At 44.1% G+C, this 21,360-nt stretch overlaps 1 protein-coding gene and 1 non-coding gene across 19 annotated transcripts in view; one reads left to right on the forward strand and one right to left on the reverse strand.

The window, feature by feature from the left end:
- Zfp426 (zinc finger protein 426) overlaps positions 1-20,361 on the reverse strand; it is a 32,287-nt gene extending 11,926 nt beyond the window's left edge. For 2 of the 18 annotated variants that reach the window (XM_063266170.1, XM_063266164.1), the window contains exons 1-5: positions 20,280-20,361; positions 19,974-20,030; positions 12,441-12,591; positions 1,002-1,084; positions 3-129 (exon numbers count right to left, since the gene is read on the reverse strand). In XM_063266170.1, the coding sequence (XP_063122240.1) occupies positions 3-129; positions 1,002-1,084; positions 12,441-12,468 (238 nt within the window). In that variant the 5' untranslated portion in view covers positions 12,469-12,591; positions 19,974-20,030; positions 20,280-20,361. Of the gene's footprint in view, positions 1-2; positions 130-1,001; positions 1,085-3,161; positions 3,312-10,350; positions 10,448-12,440; positions 12,592-19,973 lie in introns of all 18 variants that reach the window. The other 16 variants (XM_039082172.2, XM_063266165.1, XM_063266168.1 and 13 more) reach the window with 14 other exon arrangements.
- Positions 2,900-3,009, forward strand: LOC120094410 (U6 spliceosomal RNA). Its single transcript, XR_005488734.1, has one exon. It is a non-coding gene; the product is annotated as a U6 spliceosomal RNA (small nuclear RNA).
- Positions 20,362-21,360: the final 999 nt, after the last annotated feature.

A 21,360-nucleotide genomic window follows, 5' to 3' on the forward strand; every position in this document is an offset into this window, starting at 1 on the left:
ACCTACTGTGGCCAGGTTCTTGTAGTTCTCCAGCATCACCTCTCGGTAGAGGGTTCTCTGATCTGGGTTCAGTGAGGTCCACTCCTCTTGGGTAAAGTCCACAATCACATCATCAAAGCTCACTAACTCCTGAAATATTGCAGACATGTTGGTTTGAGCCAAATGAGAACTGTTAATGATCATGGGTGGATGAAGAAATAGGACCCAGCATCTACAGAAAACTCCCCGGCCTCCGATTATCTAACACCAGGGTTAGGTGGCTTTACTAAACTGCATGTGTCTGTGTGTCTGTGTATGTCTGTGTGTGTGTCTCTGTGTATGTATACATGTGTAGTGGTAGGAATACTTAACTGTGCAAGTTCATGTGGAAGCCAAAGGTTGATGTTGGAATTTCTTTTTCAGTTGATTTTCTGAGGCAGGGTTTCTCACTGAACCTGGAAATTTGCTGTCTCAGCTACACTAGCTGACTAGGCCTGGAATCCACCCCTCTCTACCCACAGTGCCATGTTTTACATGGGTGGTGGGGATCAAGCCCTTCACCCACTGAACCATCTCCCTGGTACCCCAGACCCTTGACTAGCACACTAGACAGGACTCTTATCACTAAGCTCCATCCCCAGGCCTGTTCTTACTCTGGATTTCCTCAACTCACATGCCACTGCTGAACAGCAACTGATATCAGCAGTACACAAGAAAATACTACGGTACTTCTCTGTATTAAGTGCACTGACTAGTGCATCCAAGATATGTGACAGATGAGCATACATGAATAAATGTCTGTAGAAAAGGCCACTGTTGTCTACCTTGTCATCTATCAGAGCAGCCAACAAAGGAAGAAACATGCAGTGCTGACCAGGGGTCAGCAAGATGGCTGACCATCTGAGTGTGATCCACAGACACACATGACACAAGGAGAGAACTGAATCCTGCAAACTGTTCTCTGAATTCACACATCATTACATTTGTGTTTTCCCGTGAGTGTGCGCATGCACACATTTTACCTGATAATTTGTCAGGCAATCAACCAACATCATTTCGGCTGATACTTTTTCTTCCTGAAGGCAGACTGAGTCCCCTGAAGGACCTTATGGAAAAAGAGAGAGGTATAAATACTCAGTTCTTCAGAATTCTCATCCAAAGACACAGAAGTCATTCTGGCCTACAACGAAAGCCGTATGTAATCGATCTAACTCCATACTGATCTCTCCCTCCCTACTGCTCTCTCCCTTTCTCGTTCTTTGTCTCTCAACCTATTTCTCTCCTCCCTTTCCCTTTCTTGCTCCCCGCCTCTCTCACACACACTTGCATGGTCTTTCCCACCTTCACAGAACAGTCCTGCCCCATCTACAACCTGAAAGAAGGCAAGGCATGCAGCTTATTAGGGTAACCTTTATTAATAACAACCTCAGTCCACAAGTCAGGAGGCTTATACTCTGAAGATATTACCTTTTCAGGCTGGCCCATAGCTCAGTACAGCACTTGCCTGGCACATGCAGGGCCACCTTCCATCTCAGCAAAAAAATTAGGTGTGGTGATGCATATCTGTTATCCCAGCTCAAGTGGTAGAAGCAAGAGGATCGGAAAGTCAAGGCCATCAACCGGTTCCTAGCAAATTTGAGGCCTCCATGAGCTACATAGGGCCCTATCCCAAAAATGAAAAATTTTGGGGGATAGAGAGATGGCTAAGTGGCTAAGAGTACTGGATTCTTTTCCAGAGGACCCAAGTTCAGTTCTGAGCATCCACATGGCAGCTTACAGCTGTCTAGTCCCAAGGGTTCTGACACTCTGCTCTGGCTCCTGTGGGCTCTACCTACAAGATGCATAGACAAACATTCAGACAACACACACTCATATATATATATATACACACACATATATATATACACACACATATATATATATAAAATCTAAAACAAGTACGTTACTTGTCATGATTATAAAACTCCTAAAGAAGACTGCACCTTTCCCTTGTAACATACTTCAGAGAAGTTTCAATATCCCTATAGGCCAGCAAGTGGGTAAAGGCACTTAACTTCCTGCCAAGCCTGTTGACCTGAGTTCAGTTCCAAAGAACAATCTGGTGGAAGAGAACTGCCTCCTAAAAGTTGTGCTCCCTCCCCACTTCCCCTTTCTCTCTCAAAAAGGAAGGAAGGAAGGAAGGAAGGAAGGAAGGAAGGAAGGAAGGAAGGAAGGGAGGGAGGGAGGGAGGGAGGGAGGGAGGGAGGGAGGGAGGGAGGGAGGGAGGAAAGAAGGAAAGAAGGAAAGAAGGAAGAAAGGAAGAAAACATACCTTTAAAACATGTGGAGAATGATTGAGGAAAACTTCCAGTGTGGATCTCTGACTTCCACGTGCCCACACCACATATATACACATGAACTCACATACACATACACACGAACACACACACACACACACACACACACACACACACACACACACACACTCACGGAGGGGACCCACCAAAAAACAAAAACAAAAACAAAAAAACCCCTAGAGCACCTTTCAAGTACTAGATAACTTGCCTGGAAACACTTGAAAGCAGTGAAAGGCTTAACTAACCCCTTCACAGGAAAGGGACAAGGCAAACTCAGAATGTGCACTTACTGTTACTTACTGAGTATCTTCTCAAAGAATGACCCTGCTGTATTTAGATTTCATGTGTGTTAGTGTTTGGCTTGCACATATGTCTGTGCACCACATGTATACCTCCTAATGCTTGCAGAGGTCAGACGAAGAAGGCATTGGATCCCCTGGAATTGGAGTTACAGGAAGTTGTGGGGCACTATTTGGGTGCTGGGAACTGAACTGGAGTTACAAGAGCTATAAGTGTTTTTAACAGCTGAGCCATCTCTCTGTTCCTGAGAACCACCTTTTTAGATTATTTTAAAAGAATCACTGCTTGCTTCGGCAGCACATTTACTAAAATCGTAACGAGGAACAATATCGAGAAGATTAGCATAGTCCCTGTGCAAGGATGACACGCAAATTCTTGACACATTCCATATTTTTGCATTCAGGATGTAATATATGAGAAGAGAATAAATAAAAAAAGTAAAAATGTCAGTAACATAAGCTATTGTGGCCTAGAACACTGTGCTACTATATACAGTACTACTTAGGGAACCTCAGGAATTCCGAGAAATCGTGTCAGTAGAACTTACCGTGGGACAATGAATCAGGAGCTGCCATCCTGTAACACGGGAAGTGTGCATGAGGACTCCTTTCACTGAGGCAAGCCTCGCTTTAGTGCAGCTGATGAGTTTTAGCGAACAGTGGCGCTCTATCACCGGTGTACACAACTGTTAGCATTCCTGTCATAGCAATCGCTAATTAACACAAATTATCATTATCTATCAACTGCACATAAACTATATCCAGGAAATACACAAGGAGACCACTAAGCACAGTACTCCATGAAACATGAATCCTAGTGATATTAACTGTAGTTCAATGAGAAATGTTATTTATGTAGCAGACAATGTGCAAGGAGGTGTGTGTATGTGTGTGTGTCCAATTAATCATTATCACCACCCTTCACAGTAGATATCACTGCCCTAAAAATATCTACAGTCAAAGCAAAGTCTAGTGTTGCACACTTATAATATATAATGCCAGCCCATGGGAGACTAAGTTAGGGGAATTGCTGTGAGTTCAAAGCTATCCTGGGACACAAAACCTTCTCTCAAACAGGGAGCTAGCAAGATGGCTAAGCAAATAAAGGTATCTGCCACCGGATAATGTAAGTCTGAAAAGTTGAATTTGCTCTTCAGGACCCATGTAAAGGCGGAAGGAGAGAACCACCACAATAGACTGTCTTCTGAGCTCATGAGGTGGCATGTGTACCCTCCTCCCCACATCATATGCTACATACACATGCAGAGAAGTTAACCATAAACTCTAAAACAGAATAGGAAAGCGTCTATGTTCACAGAGCACTGTTCCTCATTTATCATCCAGTGATAAATGGTGATGCAGGACTTGAAGGCAGGTAAGGGTTTCTTTCTTTAGCATGCAAACTTTCTCTCATCTTTAACAAGTGGTAAAACTGTATGTACACAGGCAAATCATTACTTTCTTATTTATTTGTGTGTGTGTGTGTGTGTGTGTGTGTGTGTGTGTGTGTGTGTGTTTAAAGAGAGGCCACAGGTGTCCAATGCCCTTTTTGATCCTTCTCCACTTGTTCATTTAAGGCAGGGTCTCTCCTAGAACCCAGGGTTCCTGTTTTCTCAGCAATGCTGAAAGCCAGATTGTCTCCCACTCTCCTGAGGACTGGAGTTACTCATGCTTGCTGGACATCTGGCTTGACACCAGTGCTTGGATCCCCAGTGTTCCTAAACACTGAGCCATCTTTATGGTCCCAAAATAATTCTTTTGTTTCCAGGTAGATTTTTCTTGGTGGTAGTATTTAAATCTGTTTTACAGGTGTGGGAGATAGAACTCAGAATCTCATATGTGGTAGATAAGAGTTCTACCTCTGAACTATCTTAAATAGTTCTTAAATGGAAGGGTATTTGGGCAGGGAGAAACCTCAGAATATAATTTAAGCTGTAAGCAACCTCAGCAAGGTTTTGGTAGAAAACACTAAACTCAAAAGACATGCCTTTTCCTGCTGGCACCGGGGAGGTGAGAGCAAAGTCAGGCCTTGCCCAACTCCTGTTCTCTGGGTCTTCTCCGAGACCCATCTTTCTACAGTGGAGTTTTGTCTTAGGGGTCTGTGTGTCTGCCTAAGTCAAGATCTCACTGTACAGCTGTGGCTGGCCTCACCCTCACAGCAATCCTCCCACTCGGTCCCTCAGATCCCAGGGTGGCTGGCACTTGCCGTGGTGCTCCTGCTCTACCTCTCAGTGTTTAAACTCCACACCCAAGTTTGCTTTCATTTACTTTTCACATCTTTTTTCTTTTTCTTGCTCCTTTTTTTCCCTCAAGGTCAGAGTTTTTATGCTGCCCTGGCTACCATGGAACTTGCTCTGTAGACCAGGGATCCACCTGTCTCCACCTTTAGAGTACTGTAAATAAACAAAACAAAACAAACCACAGTATCGTGTCCTGCACTGGCCTCGAACTCACTGTGTAGCCAAGATTGGCCTTGAACGTCTAATCCTCTGGCCTTTATCTCCCAAGTGCTGGAATTAACACAGATGTGAGCATCATGCCCAGCGTGTGTGGTAATACTGGTCAAACCCAGTGCCTTGTGCATGCTAGGCAAGCACTCTACAACTGAGTTATGTCCCCAACCCCTTTTGATTCTTTCATCATTAAACATCATATATTTAGAAAATAACTCTGGGGACCAGAGAGATGGCTTAGCTATTAAATCCTAGGCTTACAACCAAAAACATAAAAAAAGATTTCTGTTAAAATTTAAAGACAAGTATTTATTAACTGAACCCTAACTGGAGCCTAAAGTTACGGAGTTCAGTAGCTATACAATGGATTCACTCAGAAACCTTACATACACCTCATCCCACACATCAGACTAAAACACTGGCTCTAAGATATAACTAAAGCTCAAACACAAACTTTTTCTGTGGGAAGCCAGGAAGTGTGGGCATAAAGGCTAACAGACACTGGACGTCCTGCTCTGTCTCTCCACCATATTCCACCGAGACAGGCGCTCAGTAAACATGGAGCTAGGCTGGCAGCCAGCAAGCCCTGGCTATCCTTTATCTGCCTGTGATACTGGTGGGGTTGCAGGTACACAAATGACCATGCCATGGGTATTGGGGCCTTGAACTGTTTCTCGTGCTTGTATAGTGCATGCTCAGACCCCGTAAGCCAACTCCTCAGCTCACACACACACGTCTTTGACAACCGCATGGTTCCAACACATGCCTAAGCAAGACTAAACACTTATCTCCTCAGAAAGCCCCTTGCTCTCTTCCTGCCTCAGTCTGCCGAGTGCTTGGATTACAGCTATGTACCACGATGCCTGGCCCCCAGACAAGCATGTATTTTATCTACCATATTTAATGATCTATATATGGATATGGGGCACGTGGCTCATTTTTTTCAAATGTTGACTGTGGAGGCAAAAAAGCCAAAAACGGACAGCAGGATCCCACACTCTATTGCTCCAGTGGGAGCTTAACTCCAGTAAGCCCTGGCATCTCATGCCAAACAGTCAATCTCTTTCCCCTTTTTATTAAAAAATGATTCTTTTCAGGGCTGGAGAGATGGCTCAGCAGTTAAGAGCACTGACTGCTCTTCCAGAGGTCCTGAATTCAATTCCCAGCAACCACATGGTGGCTCACAACCATCTGTAATGAGATCTGATGCCCTCTTCTGGTGTCTGAAGACAGCTATAGTGTTCTTATATACATAAAATACATCTTTTTTAAAAAAAGAAAGAAAACGGATTCTTTCCTTATTCACTATATCTTGATTACACCAATCTTAGCATTATAAAGCTTGCTACCTAACAGGATACTGAATTATCACCTCTTATGTCAATGACCCTACAAATGACCCAGGAGACAAGTCAGAAAACTTTTTAGCAGCTACAGGAGGTCCCCATTCTCTCTTGGCAGCAGCAATTCCCTGAGAGTGTATTATATCATTAGTTTATATGTGTGTGTATGGGTGTGCATGTGTATTGTGTATGTTTATATGTATATGTGTGTATGTGTGCATGTGTGTGAATGTATGTTTGTGTATATGTGTGTGCATGTGGGTGTGTATGTGGGTATATATGTATGTTTATGTGAACATGTGTGTTTATGTGTATATATATGTGTGTGTGCATGTGTGTATATGTGTGTTTGTGCATGTGTTTGTGTGTGTGCATGTGTGTGTATATGTGTTTGTGTGCGCATGTGTTTGTGTGTGTGCATGTGTGTGTATATGTATTTGTGTGTGCATGTGTTTGTGTGTGTGCATGTGTGTGTATATGTGTGTTTGTGTGTGCATGTGTTTGTGTGTGTGCATGTGTGTGTGTTTGTGTGTGCATGTGTTTGTGTGTGTGCATGTGTGTGTATATGTGTTTGTGTGTGCATGTGTTTGTGTGTGTGCGTGTGTGTATGTGTGTTTGTGTGTTGTGTGCATGTATGGTGAATGTATGTCTTTGTGTATATGTGTGCGCGCGCGTGTGTGTGTGTGTGTGTGTAGATGTGTGTTTATGTGAATGTGTGCATGTGTATTTGTTTATGTGTATATATGTGTATGCATGTGTGTTTATATGTATATGTGTGTTTGTGTGCATGTGTTTGTGTGTGTGCATGTACGTGTATAGGTCCGAGGACAATCTCTGGAGTGGTTCTCACCTTCCATCATTGTGTGTGTTATAGGACCACCCTCAGGCTGTCAAGCAGCTGAGCCATCTCTACAGCCCCATAACATACTCACTTCATAAAAACTTTGTATCTGGTCTAATAAACATTTTTACTCTCATGCCTTGAGCTCTCTGTTCCCAAGGTATTTAATCTAACTTATCTCCTACTTAAGAATACAGCTGGGAGGAATAAATTAATATCGTCTCCTGTAATTATGGACTTGCCTTGAAATATTTGCTATATACATTATATTTCAGGTTGGGCACACATTTTGAACATTAGTAATTAACTGCTGAGCCATCTCTGTAGCACCCCAAAACCATGAATTTAGTGGTTCTGGTCTAAGAGTGTGATGGTGGTGGTGATGATGATGGATGTGGTGTAGGAGCAGGTATACGACAAAACACATGCGAGATTGAAGGCAACTTCCAGAAATAGGCTTAGTCCTCTCACTGTGACTGAACACTAGCCGTTAGACTTGAAAGCACACTTCAGCTGAGTCTTCTCTCTAGTCCTTTACGTATCTATATTTCATTATTAGTCATTATAGCCTGTGTGCACGAGTGTATATGTGCCATGGTATACAGGAGAAAGTAAGCCAACAACTCTGGAAGGCTGTTTCTTTCAACTGTGGGTTCCAGAGACTGAATTCTGACCAAGTTTGCACAGCAATCGCTTTACCCACTGAGCATCTCGGTACCTTTTAAAGGTTTCATTATTACTATATGTATGTGTGAGTGTGCGCAAAGGCACACACGGAGAAATCAAAGAGCAATCTGGAGGTGGTTCTCTCCTCCCATGTGGGCCCCCAGGATTGGCCTCAGGACACCATACTTAGCAGCAAGCACCTTTACCGGCTGAGCCCTCTTACTGGCCCTCCTCCTTTTTGATCATCCCAGGTGCTGGGATTATAAATGTGCACCTTTATTCCTGGTAATTCGTGTGTGTGTGTGTGTGTGTGTGTGTGTGTGTGTGTGTGTGTGTACACATGTGCACTCACCACAGGTGTCCAAGTGCATGTGTCAGAGGGTATTAGATATCCTGAGTTAGAATTACTGCTGGCCTGACTTGAATGCTGGGAACTGAGCTTGGATCCTCTGGAAGAGCAGTAAGTACTTCTAACTGCTGAGCCATGGTTCCAGCACAGCTCAATATCTTAAACAGCAACTGGGTGACAGCTAGCACTTGTCACCTGACACCAGTCTGACTTAGCTCCCACTGGATTATAAATCTAACTGGAGAGTGTGACATGTGACAAAGCACATCGGTCATCCTCCCCTGAGGAGGGTGGCAAGAGGATCAGTTCAAGGTCACTCCTGGCCACACAGTGAGGTTAAAACCAACCTCGAAAACTCAACAAAAAGATAAAGCCAAACCCCTACAACATGAAGAGTGCCATTAGACTACGGCAAGGGTTTGGAACCCATTTCAACCAGACACTCCATTTGCTATTCATACCCAAGACCAGACACCTCTCATGCAAAGTAATGTTTTCAAAACAGGATCTTGAGAGTCCAGAGTAGCCCTGAACCTCCTACCCTGCTCTCAGCTTCTGCAGTGTTGGAATTATGTACCTGTGGCTATTTGGCCAAAGTTAAATGCTGAGAATGATGGCTACTGAAACATAATTTTGGGATTTCCTTGTCTGTTTTGTATAAGAAATATATAGACAGCAGGATGCAGCTGGAATGGCTCCCCCCACCCCCCGAGGGTGGGCAAAAGCCTACTATTCATTCAATACACACTAAAGACTTTTAAAAATATTTATTATTTTGTGTGTATGTGTAGGCATGTACATGTTAAGATCAGATGACAACTTTCAAGAACGTGTTCTCTCCTTCCACTATGGATTCCAGGGATCAAATTCAGGTTATAAGACTTAGAACATAAGTGGGTTTGCCCACTGAACTAAACAATCTTGGTTGTTTGTATTGTTTGGTTTGGTTTCTCTGTGTAGCCCTGGTTGTCCTGAAACTTGCACTGTAGACTAGGCTGGCTTTGAACTCAGAGATCCGCCTGGTTCAGCTTCCCAAGTGCTGGGATTAAAGGGTTGCCACCACCACCCAACCATGAACTAAGCAATCTTACTGAAAGCAACTTAAGAGGCTGATGGGTTTATTGGCTTACTACTAGAAACTACAGTCTGTCACTGAGGGGCAGGACTTCAAGCAGTTACTTACATCACTGACAACTGAGAGCAGGGAAAGGAATGGGTCCTTGCTGGCTTGCTCCCTCTACTCAGCTTGCTTTCTCTTGTCCTATATGTTTCAGAGTCCAAAACCAGGAAATGGTGGCACCCTCAACAGGGTGGGCCTTCCTATTGAAATTAACACTCAAGACAATGCCCCCACTGACATGCTCACAGGCAAACCTGATTGACACAGTTCCTTACTGAGACTCTTTCCAGGTAATTCTATATTGACAAGTTGACAATTAAAAGCTAACTATTGGGCTGGAGAGATGGCTCAGTGGTTAAGAGCACAAGCTGCTCTTCCAAGGGTCCTGAGTTCAAATCCCAGCAACCACATGGTGGCTCACAACCATCTGTAATGGGATCTGATGCCCTCTTCTGGTGTGTCTGAAGACAGCTACAGTGTACTTATATATAATAAATAGAGAACTCTTAAAAAAAAAGCTAACTATCACATCACAGAGGAGAAAAATAAATAATCCAATAGGATGGGTTAAATGAAGAAGGGACAGGGGGTTGGGGATTTAGCTCAGTGGTAGAGCGCTTGCCTAGGAAGCGCAAGGCCCTGGGTTCGGTCCCCAGCTCTGAAAAAAAGAACCAAAAAAAAAAAAAAAAAAAAAAAAAAAAAAAAAAGAAGGGACAGGAGGGCAGAATAAAAGCAGGAATACAGGAAAGACATGGCTTTTGAAAACACTGGGTATGGGTTCACAGTTTCTTGGAATGGGCTCAATTTTAAAAGGCTTTTGAAAATATTATATGGAAACCTACCTTCCTAAAATACAGACTTACATAAAGAGGACTTAAATAGAGTTACCCTATAACCACACAACGATACCTCTACTGGCTACCACAGGATAACACATAAAAAGTTCAGTGCCAGGAACGAATTACCTTTTCTGGGTTTGTTGGTCAGTCGTGCTGCACAGACGTCCAAACATTACAGACCATGGCTCTTGCTTACCCACAACGTGAGGATACGACCCTATTGCTGCAGACACCACATACTTTAGTCCCAGAACATGAAGAAATCAAACTGGTATTAACCTGGAAGCCTCACACTACTGCCTAGCTTTTATAGTGCTGAATGTTATGCACGCTAAGGGAGAAAAGGAATCACCAATCTTATCCAGCTATGAACTCTGCAAGCTACAATAACGAACAGTCTGGAAAGATGTCCCCACTGATGCAGAAGTGGCACAAATGCTATGGGAATACTTTCTGATTGGAGTTAAGGCTCTCTGCACAAGATTGAACCCATTCCAAGAAACTGTGAACCCATACCTAGTGCTATCAGAACCAAGAAACTGAGGCTAGGTAGGATTGAGACCCTAGGGGAACCTACCACTGTTGTTCTGCTAAATAGACATAGTATTAAAAAAGAAAATGCCTAATAACGTATCACTACACCAATAGATTAGTACATCTCTTAACTCTTCATCAGAGAAGCTTCCTGCGGTACATGGCAATCAACAAAGACCCACAACTGGTCAGACTGCTCAACCCATGAGACATCTCTATCACACCTTTCCTCTCAAGGCTCAGGAATCATCATGGAAGAGGGAGTAGAAAGAGCTGGAAGCTACAAATGACCTCCATGAATGTGTTTCCCAGACGGACTGGGGTATATGAGCAAACGAACTCACAGAGGTGGTGATAACATGACCAGGACCTCTGCAAGCTCAAACTAGACAAATCCCACACAGAGGGGAAAGGAGACAGAGTCTGACGCCTGGCAGAGGAACAGCTGGTCCTCAGCTTATAGGAGGAGAATCAGTTGTCCACAGTTCAGCGGCTGCACGATCTGGGCAGCACAAATTGTATGACGAGAGGAGGGAGAAACGGAGGAGAAGGAGGCAAAAGCATAAAAGCTGTGCAGGAAGGGAGGAGGGAAGAGATCCGAGAGAAGGTGTGAGAGGAAGTGGATATGATAAATATACAATGTATGAAACTCTAAAGGGAAGAAGAAACCAGCCATCACGGGCATTTTATGATACCACTAAGCAATTGCAAAGGGTAATGATAAGGTGTTGGCTGGCAACTATGATATGATTTTGACAAAACATGCTGAATGAGTGTCAATACTAAAGGCTTTGTGTTTGTGGCACATCCTATTAACACACAACTCAACACACTAATTGCTCTCATATTTATATCCCAGTATGCTATTCATGATCAATCAGTCTGAACAGAAGAAATTAGGTGACTATGGGACAATAAAACATTGAGAGAAACCATATCCACTTAACTTACAGTATATTGTTCAAAGTGTTCAATATCTCAGTTATTTCTGGTCATCTCTTACTGTACTGAATTTGTAAATCACAGATACATAAGTTTGGTGGAGAGATGGTATGCAGAGTTCTATACTCTCTACAGTTTGAGGCATCTACTGACATCCTTAGAAAGAACCTCCCATAGGACCTGAACAAATGGCTTCAGGGCAAAATACTTGCTGTGTAAGCATGAAGACATTGGGTGTGGATTCCTAGCACCCACATAGAATCTAATAACTTAGCACATGACTGTAACCCCAGCGCTGGAAGGAGTGTGGAGTCAGAGCCGTGCTGGCCAGCTGGTCTAGCCAAGATGGTGAGCTACAGTTTCAATGAGAAACCTTAACTCAAGAATTAAGATAGGCAGGAGACACAGATGTTGACCTCTGAGTGCCACATGTGTATCTAAACACACAAAACTACACGTGCATATATACACAAAGTACACAAATGATCAAATGATGTTAAAACACATTTCTTTGAAAAGTCTCTCCTGGAGATAAGGGGGCCCATTATACTGCCTATATTACTCAGCGAGCTGATGGTGGAGGGAGGTACCACGTGAGAGGGGACTGGCGTGAACACTGTACACCAGGAGTGGTTTCAGTACTGAAAACGTGGGGAGATAAGCAAAAAGAAACAGATGTGCCACTGCCTGGGGCCCCAGCTGAAGCCCAGGATGCCGTTAGAAAGGGGACGGGCACTCACAGAAAGTGGTAATCTGAGTAAGATCCATCCGGGTGATGCAGACCTGGAATCCCAGCACTCAGGAGGTGGGGATAGGAAGTCCGTGAGTACAAGGTCATCCTCAGCTACACAGGGAGTTCAAAGCCAGCCTGAATCCTGTCTCAAAACAAAACTGAATATGACATTAGAGTCAACAAAGGAGAACACGCTTAGCAAACGCTCAGTAGTTTCCAACACAAGGGATAACGAGACAGCCAGTTGACCACGGCATTTAATGCTGCCAACAACATAAAGTCTAAACAAGTGTGCTAGCGCCTGCCCTTGTCCTTTACTAAGGAAATTAAGATGAAGGTATGAAACGAGGCGGCGGCGGCGGCGGCGGCGGCAGCATACTGAGCTGCACCACGTTTTCATGGTGCAGCAGTATCCACCCACAGCACACAAACTCACATTGCTATTCACACATCAAACCCATGGAGCTCCTTGTAAAACCTAAGCAGAGTCTAAGTGATCCACCTGGGAACGGGGACTACATCGTCCCACATCGTCCCACAGTTATGATTCATCAGAGGGCCCGGATCTGAGCCGACACTGGCTTGTACTTAGTATCCAACCCACTTCACGGGCTGTTGGAGGAAGCTTTCTTCACATTGTGTGTCTCTGTATTTTCGGTTGTGAATTCTGTACTGTCAGAGAGCTGAGTGCTGGCAGAACTTTGGTACTGTCATTTCCAAGGCCCATAACCCTGTTTTCTACTTTGTAAATACTTGTCCTTCCACTCCTGCCTAAAGGCAATCTGGAAATGTGTCAGAGGTCATCTTGCTGCTGACTGGTTAAGAGGAAGATCTGAGGGCCAGAAGCTGGGTAGGAAATAGGGAGTGGAACTTCCGGCAGACAGAATGTCCAAGAGAAAAGAAAGCAGTCATTGAGAATGGACATGGAGGGGAACAGAAAATGACCACAACAGAGCACAGAGGGACAGAGCTAGCCATTTGGTTGTAGTTGGGTTAAGTCAAATAAGCTATATAGGGGACCGCCCCGGCAAAAGGCCTAAGCTTTAACCTCATCAGCAGCCACCGTGTCTTACTTGTACCACTGGAGGCATCTTTATCCTGCTACAATGGATACTCGTGACCTGGAAGATTATGGGCAGCTGGGTATGGAGTCGGCATTTGTGATAATCTGTTCTCAGGCAGAACAGTAGGTGGGATGTCATCTGCTGGCTTGATGTATGGCCCAAAGCTGAGAAGGGCAATTTCTTCTATCGGAAGAGTAAGGCAACAAAAGCGACTGGGACAGATACTCAACGAGGCCTGGGGAACACTGATAAACCCTTCACGGTGAAGGATCATCAAAGGGCACTAACGAGGCTATCCATGGGCTTCAATTTGTCAGTAAAACTTAAAATAAAGGGGGGTTGGGGATTTAGCTCAGTGGTAGAGTGCTTGCCTAGCAAGCACAAGGCCCTGGGTTCGGTCCCCAGCTCCGTAAAAAAGAAAAAAGAAGAAGAAAAAAAAAAACTTAAAATAAAGGATTTGTTCCCACCAGAAACAAAACAGTAGGACTAGCAAGATGGCTCGGTAGATAAAGGAGTTCTCAGTAGATAAAGCCTTGTGAGTGCTGTTCAAACTCAAGAGCCCCTCAGGGTGGAAGGAGAGAACCAACTATTTCAAATTGCCCCCCATCTCAACCCAGCCCGTAAGCATAATTAAAAAATAAAGAAGGGTGAGTGAGTGAGACCCACAGAGTCAACTGACCTGGACCCTTGGGGTTCCCAGAGACTGAACTACGAACCAAAGAGCATACACAGGCTGGAGCTAGGCCTCGAGGCACACACGTAGCAGATGTGCAGCTTGGTCCTCATATTGGTCCTGAACAACTAAACAGGGGTCATTCCAAAAGCTGTTGCTTATATGTAGGATATGCTCTTCTAGCTAGGATGCCTTGCCTGGCCTCAGTGGGAGAGGACTCATCTAGTCTCACAGAGACTTGATGTGCCAGGAGGGCCACCACCCGCTCAGAGGAGAAGGGAAGTGGGGGATGGAGAGGATTGAGGGAGACAGAAGGGAGGGCAGCGAGTGAGATGAAAAATGAATAAATTAAAATAGATTAAATTGTTAAAAAGTGTGTCAGGGCCAGTGAGACGGTTCAGTGGGTAAAGGTACTTGCCACCAAGCCTGAGAAACCGAGTTCTATGTCTGGAGACCCAGAGGTCTCTAACGGAAAATTGATTTCCATAAATGCCATGGTAGTTCTACACGTACACATGTGCATGAGCAAGCCCACACACACAATACGTGTGCCGGAAAAAAAACATGGAATACACTATCAAAGTCACACTCGTGATCCTAGAGGAAAGTGTGAACCGTGAAGGTGCTGTCCGAATGGACTGTGAGTGATGACAAAGTTGCTGAGGTACTTCAGAGGCAGCCTGGAAAGGCACACTGCGTCCGTGCTGAAAGACTGAGGCACGCAACAGCTAACCCACGGGTAACAGGCCCGAGGGGCTGGTGAGAGGCTCGGTGAGCAGTGCGCGCCATGCAAGCCTGAGACCTGAGTTCAATCCCGGGAACCCACATCAAGAAGGAAGGAGAAAAACAACTCTACCAAGTTGTCCTCTGAACACACACACACACACACACACACACACACACACACACACACACCACAATAGTAATAAATAAAAGGAAACAGGTACTTAAAGGAATACATTAGCTAAAATATAAGTAAAAACTATATGCCAGTTGTTGACTTGAACACAATTAATAGCGATATTCAATTTTGTGCATGGGGGCTTTGCTTATGAAGCCATAGCCCCGAGGAACAGGAGTACACTGCAATGTACTACCTATGAGTCTGACACATGAAAATTAAGTCACATAACTTTTAGATTATGAATTAGATTGAAACATAGAACTTGGTTTTATTATTTTCTTACACATGACAAGAGTTTACCACAGACTTTATATTATTTACATTAAATACAGAAATATAGAAATGTAAAATCTCAGGAGTCATGAGGTAGGAGCAGAGAAAGCATGGGAGACATAGGGAATTCCAAGCCATCTAGGACTAACGTAAAAATCTATTTCAAAAACCATAAATGAAAATGTAAAAACTAATAACACTCATACTCTATTACAGTACACTGTACTTCAAGCTCTTGAGTGGGGTGTGGGATGATGTCACAGGTGAGGCAGGTACAGGATAGAAGGAGGCCTGTCATTGGATGAGAAGGAAGGATGGGCAGGAGAAAAGTTTGAAGGAAGAGGAGGAGACTGGAACGGAAAGGAGGAAGAGACAGGAGGGAAAGGGAGAGGAGCCAAGGGACAACAATAGAGGCTGACGTTAAGATTCCGCTCTGAGTATATACAGGTTATTAATGTTCTTAAGGGATGGATGTGTATTGGGCTTTGTATGTTTAGGTGGGCAATTATATCTTATCAACTGGGTCAAAGGTTATTGTGTTGTGTGTTCTTTCATGTGTATATTTAAGTGTAAGAAAGTGTGCTATGGCTGGTCTGGGCCACCAGAGTTGGGATGTGTGTTTCTGGCATGGAAACCTGCCTTGGGAACTAGGTAGGTAGGGAGACTGCTGCCAGGCTCAGAGAGAGGCCTTCGGCAGTGTGATATGGGATGGAGCAGAGCAGGTGAGACGCTTTGCCGACTGAGAATTAAGATGTCCAGTAGATATCTTGGGGCACTGCGGTGTCAGACCTTGTGGGGATAAAAGACAACCTTATGTTTTATTTTTCATATTTTTACAACAACAGTGGGGGTCATTCTGAAATCATTAACTTGGTTGGCCTGGAGCTCAGCTGTAGGACATTTGCCTTGAATGTACAAGGCTCTGGGTTCAATCTACACACTAGAAAATAAAAATCACACAGCGAAGATGAAATCATTAACTCAAGGCAGACACTCGTGTCACAGTGCTGGGAAGTCTAAAGTAGGAGGACAGTGTCCAAGGCTGAACCACAACACTGTAAGACCCAATAATAAAAAACTAAAAATTGAAGCTTAAAAGTACCTTTATTGGGGCTGGGGATTTAGCTCAGTGGTAGAGCGCTTACCTAGGAAGCGCAAGGCCCTGGGTTCGGTCCCCAGCTCCGAAAAAAAGAACCAAAAAAAAAAAAAAAAAAGTACCTTTATTTTACTCATTTGAGTTCAGAGACAGCAAAAATGCTGCTTAGGGAAAGAAACAAGAGGGAGAGAGCAGTAGGGGGAAGAGGAAGAGATGGGGCAGGGAGAGGAGGGAGAGAGGGGGAGGGGAGGAGGGTCAGAGGGACAGGAGGAAGAGGGTGAGAGGGAAAGAGGGAGGAAGCAGAGAAGAAAAGGGGAAGAAGAAACACAAAGAAACAACTATTCACCAGAATAAGATGATAAAGCAAGAGGTCTGGAGAGATGGCTCAGAGGTTAAGAGCACTGACTGCTCTTCCAGAGGCCCTGAGTTCAATGCCCAGCAACAACATGGTGACTCACAACCATCTATAATAGGATCTGAGGCCCTCTTCTGGCATGTCTGAAGAGAGCGACAGTGTACTCACATACATAAAATCTTTTTTTAAAAAAGATCATAAAGCAAAAATTAAATAGCACGATAAAATATCACTCCAAAACAATATAAATTCAAACGTAGACTCTCACTATGTGATGCTGGTGGCCTCCAGCTTGTGATTTTCCACCTCGGTTCCCGAGCACTGGGGTTACAGGTCACCCATGCAGCTACTGCTTCTGAGAATACAGCTGAGTACACTTATTTACCATGCAGTGGCCAAGTGCTTTCCCTTTTCCAAAACAAACACCTTGCCGTTGCATCTAAAAATCTGTTTCTTATTTTCCCCAGAGTAAGTTTTAAAGAGTTATAAAAGACTGATTCAGAAATTGCTATGTGAGTGAGAGACCAGGGGAAAGAGAAAAAAATGAATGCATGTCAAAGTGAAATGTCCATTTGTCCTCTGACCTAGAGCACACAACGTGAGCTTCCTCTGACAATACACCTCCATAAATAGAAAGGGGAAAACGCTTCCAGACTGGCTTAAAGCACTCGTAGTATATCTGAGTTGGGTTACCGGAACACACATAAAGAAGGAAAAAAACCAACTCCACAAAGTTCTCCTCTGCTCACATGTCCCCGACATTCAGGCATGAACATGCGCATATACTACTAAAACAAGAAAAATTTAAAATTTAAAAAAAGAAAGAAAGAAAGAGAGCAGGGACACATTTTCACCGCAAGTAACTAATGGATGTAAGTTAAAAAAAAAAAAAAAAAGTCGGACAAGAACAGGTCAAACTATCAGACTATACAAATTGCTTTTTTATTGAAAAGGAAAAACACCTGCAGTACAGAATACCGGGGCTTTGGCTAGGTGCAGAGCCCTTGCCTAGCACACTCAAGTGCGTGGACCTGGACCCCAGCACCGCAAATAAGCAAAGCCTTTAGAAGCATCAAAATTAGGACCACAAACAAATGGACGCCATCTGAATATAACCCAAGTATGTAACATCTACGAACACCTTCCACATAATCTCCTGAAGGTTTTAGTGTCGGCACCCGTGTTTACTGGAAGGAAGCTGGGCCTGTCCACCCAGAACTTGGGAGCTGGTGGTAAGAGTGTAAGTTCAAGGCCAACCGAAACCAATGTTCAGCTTACACCTAGCCTGAACTACATGACGCCCTGCCTCAGACTCGCAGTGATGCTCCTGCCTCTCTCAGTTGTTGGAATTGCAGGAATCCACCACCAAGCCCAGCACAATACAGAAAGCTTGAACGGGTCACATGCCTCCAACACTCGGAAGATTGCGGTTTTTTAAACAATGTGAGGAATTTAATTGTTTATAGATCAGATATCACATGCATCAGTTTATTTATTTACCTATATTTGTGGTGCTGGGAGTTGAGACGAGGCTTCACGCATGGTAGCTAAGTGTTCTGTTACAGAGCTATACTCCCAGCCAGTTCTTAATTTCCTTCTTTTCTTTTTTAAAGACAAGATCACATGGGGTTCAGGCTGCCCTACAACTGACTATGTGGGCAAGGATGACCTTGAACTCCTAATCCTCCCGCTGAGAGCTGGGATCAGAGTCATGTGGGCTACTGCACTCAGTTTATGTGGTACTGGGAACTGAACCTAGGGGATCTGTGCATAACAGGCAAACACTCTTGGCTGCCTGCCCCAATAACTTTATTCTTTAATTTTCTTGATTGAATCTAATATTTTGCTTTCAGCAAGACATGTCCTAATCTAAGTGATGCATCACCGAGTAGGTAACTGTCAAGTGTTCTTTTCTATCCTTATTTATCCAGAGATACGGGTACAGCTATGCAGACTGGACTGGCCTGAAACTAGGTTAACTATCCTGGCATAGAAATCATGTCCTGGGGCTGGAGAGATGGCTCAGTGGCTAAGAGCACTGGATGCTCTTCCAGAGGTCCTGAGTTCAATTCCCAGCAACCACATGGTGGCTCACAACCATCTGTAATGGGATTGGATGCCCTCTTCTGGTGTGTCTGAAGACAGTGACAGGGTAGTCACATATAGAAGATAAATACATCTTAAAAAGAAAGAAAAGGGGGCTGGGGATTTAGCTCAGTGGTAGAGCGCTTACCTAGGAAGCGCAAGGCCCTGGGTTCGGTCCCCAGCTCCGAAAAAAAAAGAACCAAAAAAAAAAAAAATAATAATAATAAAAAAAAGAAAGAAAGAAATCATGTTCCTACTGCTCCAACTCCTGAGATTACTGCTATATGCCACCATGTCACCCTTTATTTTCAGTTCACATCTTAGCAAACAAGTCACCATACAATATATTTATCTTCTGGGGAAAGAGTAGACACAGACTGCTGCAAAGAGGTGACAGTACCTCAGACACTGGACCATCAAATATGCTAGTACATCTAAGACTTTTTTAAAAAGAGAAATGGGGGGAACTGTTGGGGAGAGAACCCTAATTTATCAATCTTCTTAATAGTTAATCCAATGATTTTTAATCATCTAGCTTTCCACATTTCTTCTGTGAGCTCCAAGCAGTTTAGTGATGACTAGGCCTAAAACCTAAGAAAAAAATATGTGTAGCATGTACAAGGGCCTGAATTTGATCACGAGCACAGGGAGATAAAAGGGATGAGAAAACAAACACAGGCCCAGGAATTCTGGAACTTGCTATTATTGTTTATTGGGTTTTTACTTTTTTTTTTAAAAAATACAATATTTCACCATTCAGCACTGGTTGGCCTGGAACTCATTTTGTACACCAGGTTAGCCAAGAACTCAAAGAAATCCTTTTGCCACCTCCTGTGTGCTGTCAGTAAACTCCTATCGGCTAGGTTTTTATGAATGGACTTGAGTTCTACCAACGTTTATACTCTCTCAAGACGTACATGCTAAGTAACTAAGAAACATGTCTTTGTAGCTTAAGCTAATGGTCAAAATAAAACACGCACACCCTAAATAAAATACAGTCTAACAATATGAATTAAGTTCTCACCCCAGACATTCGTTTCTAATTTTTTGAAAATTATTTTCCAGAAGCCACCTTTCACTAAGTGCTCACCAGAGGTGCTGAAATCGCAAGGTCACTCCAACTACTCCGGCAAAAATTCATTTCTTTCTGAGGAGAAAAATAAAACAGTTTTTCCCACTGAAGTTGCTTGGGCGGCTTTTGAAAAGCAGGCGCATCTTGGATGCAGCCCGCCAGGACCCGCCCTCTGGGCACTTTCCCAGCCCAGTGACTGACAGCCGGACAGGACTCAGACTTGGCCGCGCCCTGAAGCGCCGTGGCATGGAGAGCAGAGCTCAGCACTCTCGTTCTTTACCTTCCCCTTCAACCTCCAGGCAGCCCTTGCACCGCAGAACTCACAAAGGCCAGATAACTCCCAACTCTTCAGTGCAGATAAGAGCCGGAAAAGACGGTCGCGGGCCTGACGTCACTTCCGTTCGCGCTCGGTTGGTTGCAGAGACAGGGAGGCTCCCTTGAACTGTCAGATTGCTAGTTTCCCCGCAGTGTGATGGCGGGGGCGCTGTAATAGCTTTACTATGGGAGGCCAAAAGTGTTCTTGATGACAAGACAGAATTAGAATCCAGGCTGTGAGCCCAGGAACGGGTGGGAGAGGAAGTAATCGGTGGTGCAGTAAGTCCTTAAACCCACAGGAAGCTCGGCAGAAACTTCGGCCTACCTCCCCTGCACTCTTAGAACCCTTGCTTTCTAGAGCATCTTAACTCAGTAGGAAACAGAAGGCAGGCTCGCTTTCCGTACTTATCTAGACCTCTCTCGAGGTGTTGGAATTGTTTTTGGTAGGTTGGGACCATAAAGGGTGCTTCAACAGATTGACCCTACCTCACTAGGCTCAGGAGCCAATGGGAATAATTCAAGGTTTCTGATTGGGAATCTTCAAGTAGTTACTGGGTTGGCCTTGGACTTGTCCCAAAACTGTTTTCCTAAGTCCCTGGTTCTATTGAATGCTGTAATCAAAAAGCAAGCTCAAATCCTGGTTTTTGTCATCCCAAGTCACAGCAAAAATGCCCAGTCCCCCAGATTCTACACTCCTGGATACTGATGCTCCCCTGATAACATGAATGAAGAGCCAGTTTAAGAAGGCAACCGTTGAGTAGCTGAGAACTGTAATGTCATTAGAAGCCTCTTGAACTTTCAGGACTGAATTCTGCTGACGTCTGTTGGTCGATGTGAAATCAAGAGAAAGGATGCTATAATCACCTTCTGATGAACTTAAAAGAATTTATGGCCCTGATCTATCACAGGATGCAATGGGTAGTCTGTCAAGAGACCCATTTACCCTCTCTGCCATGAATTTGCTCCATCAGGGACTTGTGTTGCTATAGAAACAATATGCCAATGACTCAGTGGTAAAAACAAAATCACTGCACACATAGAGCTCAAGGAAAAGCTCTTTACTACATAAAGCACATGGCCAGTTGGGCTA

The sequence above is a fragment of the Rattus norvegicus genome, chromosome 8 (assembly GCF_036323735.1).
Source record: "Rattus norvegicus strain BN/NHsdMcwi chromosome 8, GRCr8, whole genome shotgun sequence".
NCBI lineage: Eukaryota > Metazoa > Chordata > Mammalia > Rodentia > Muridae > Rattus > Rattus norvegicus.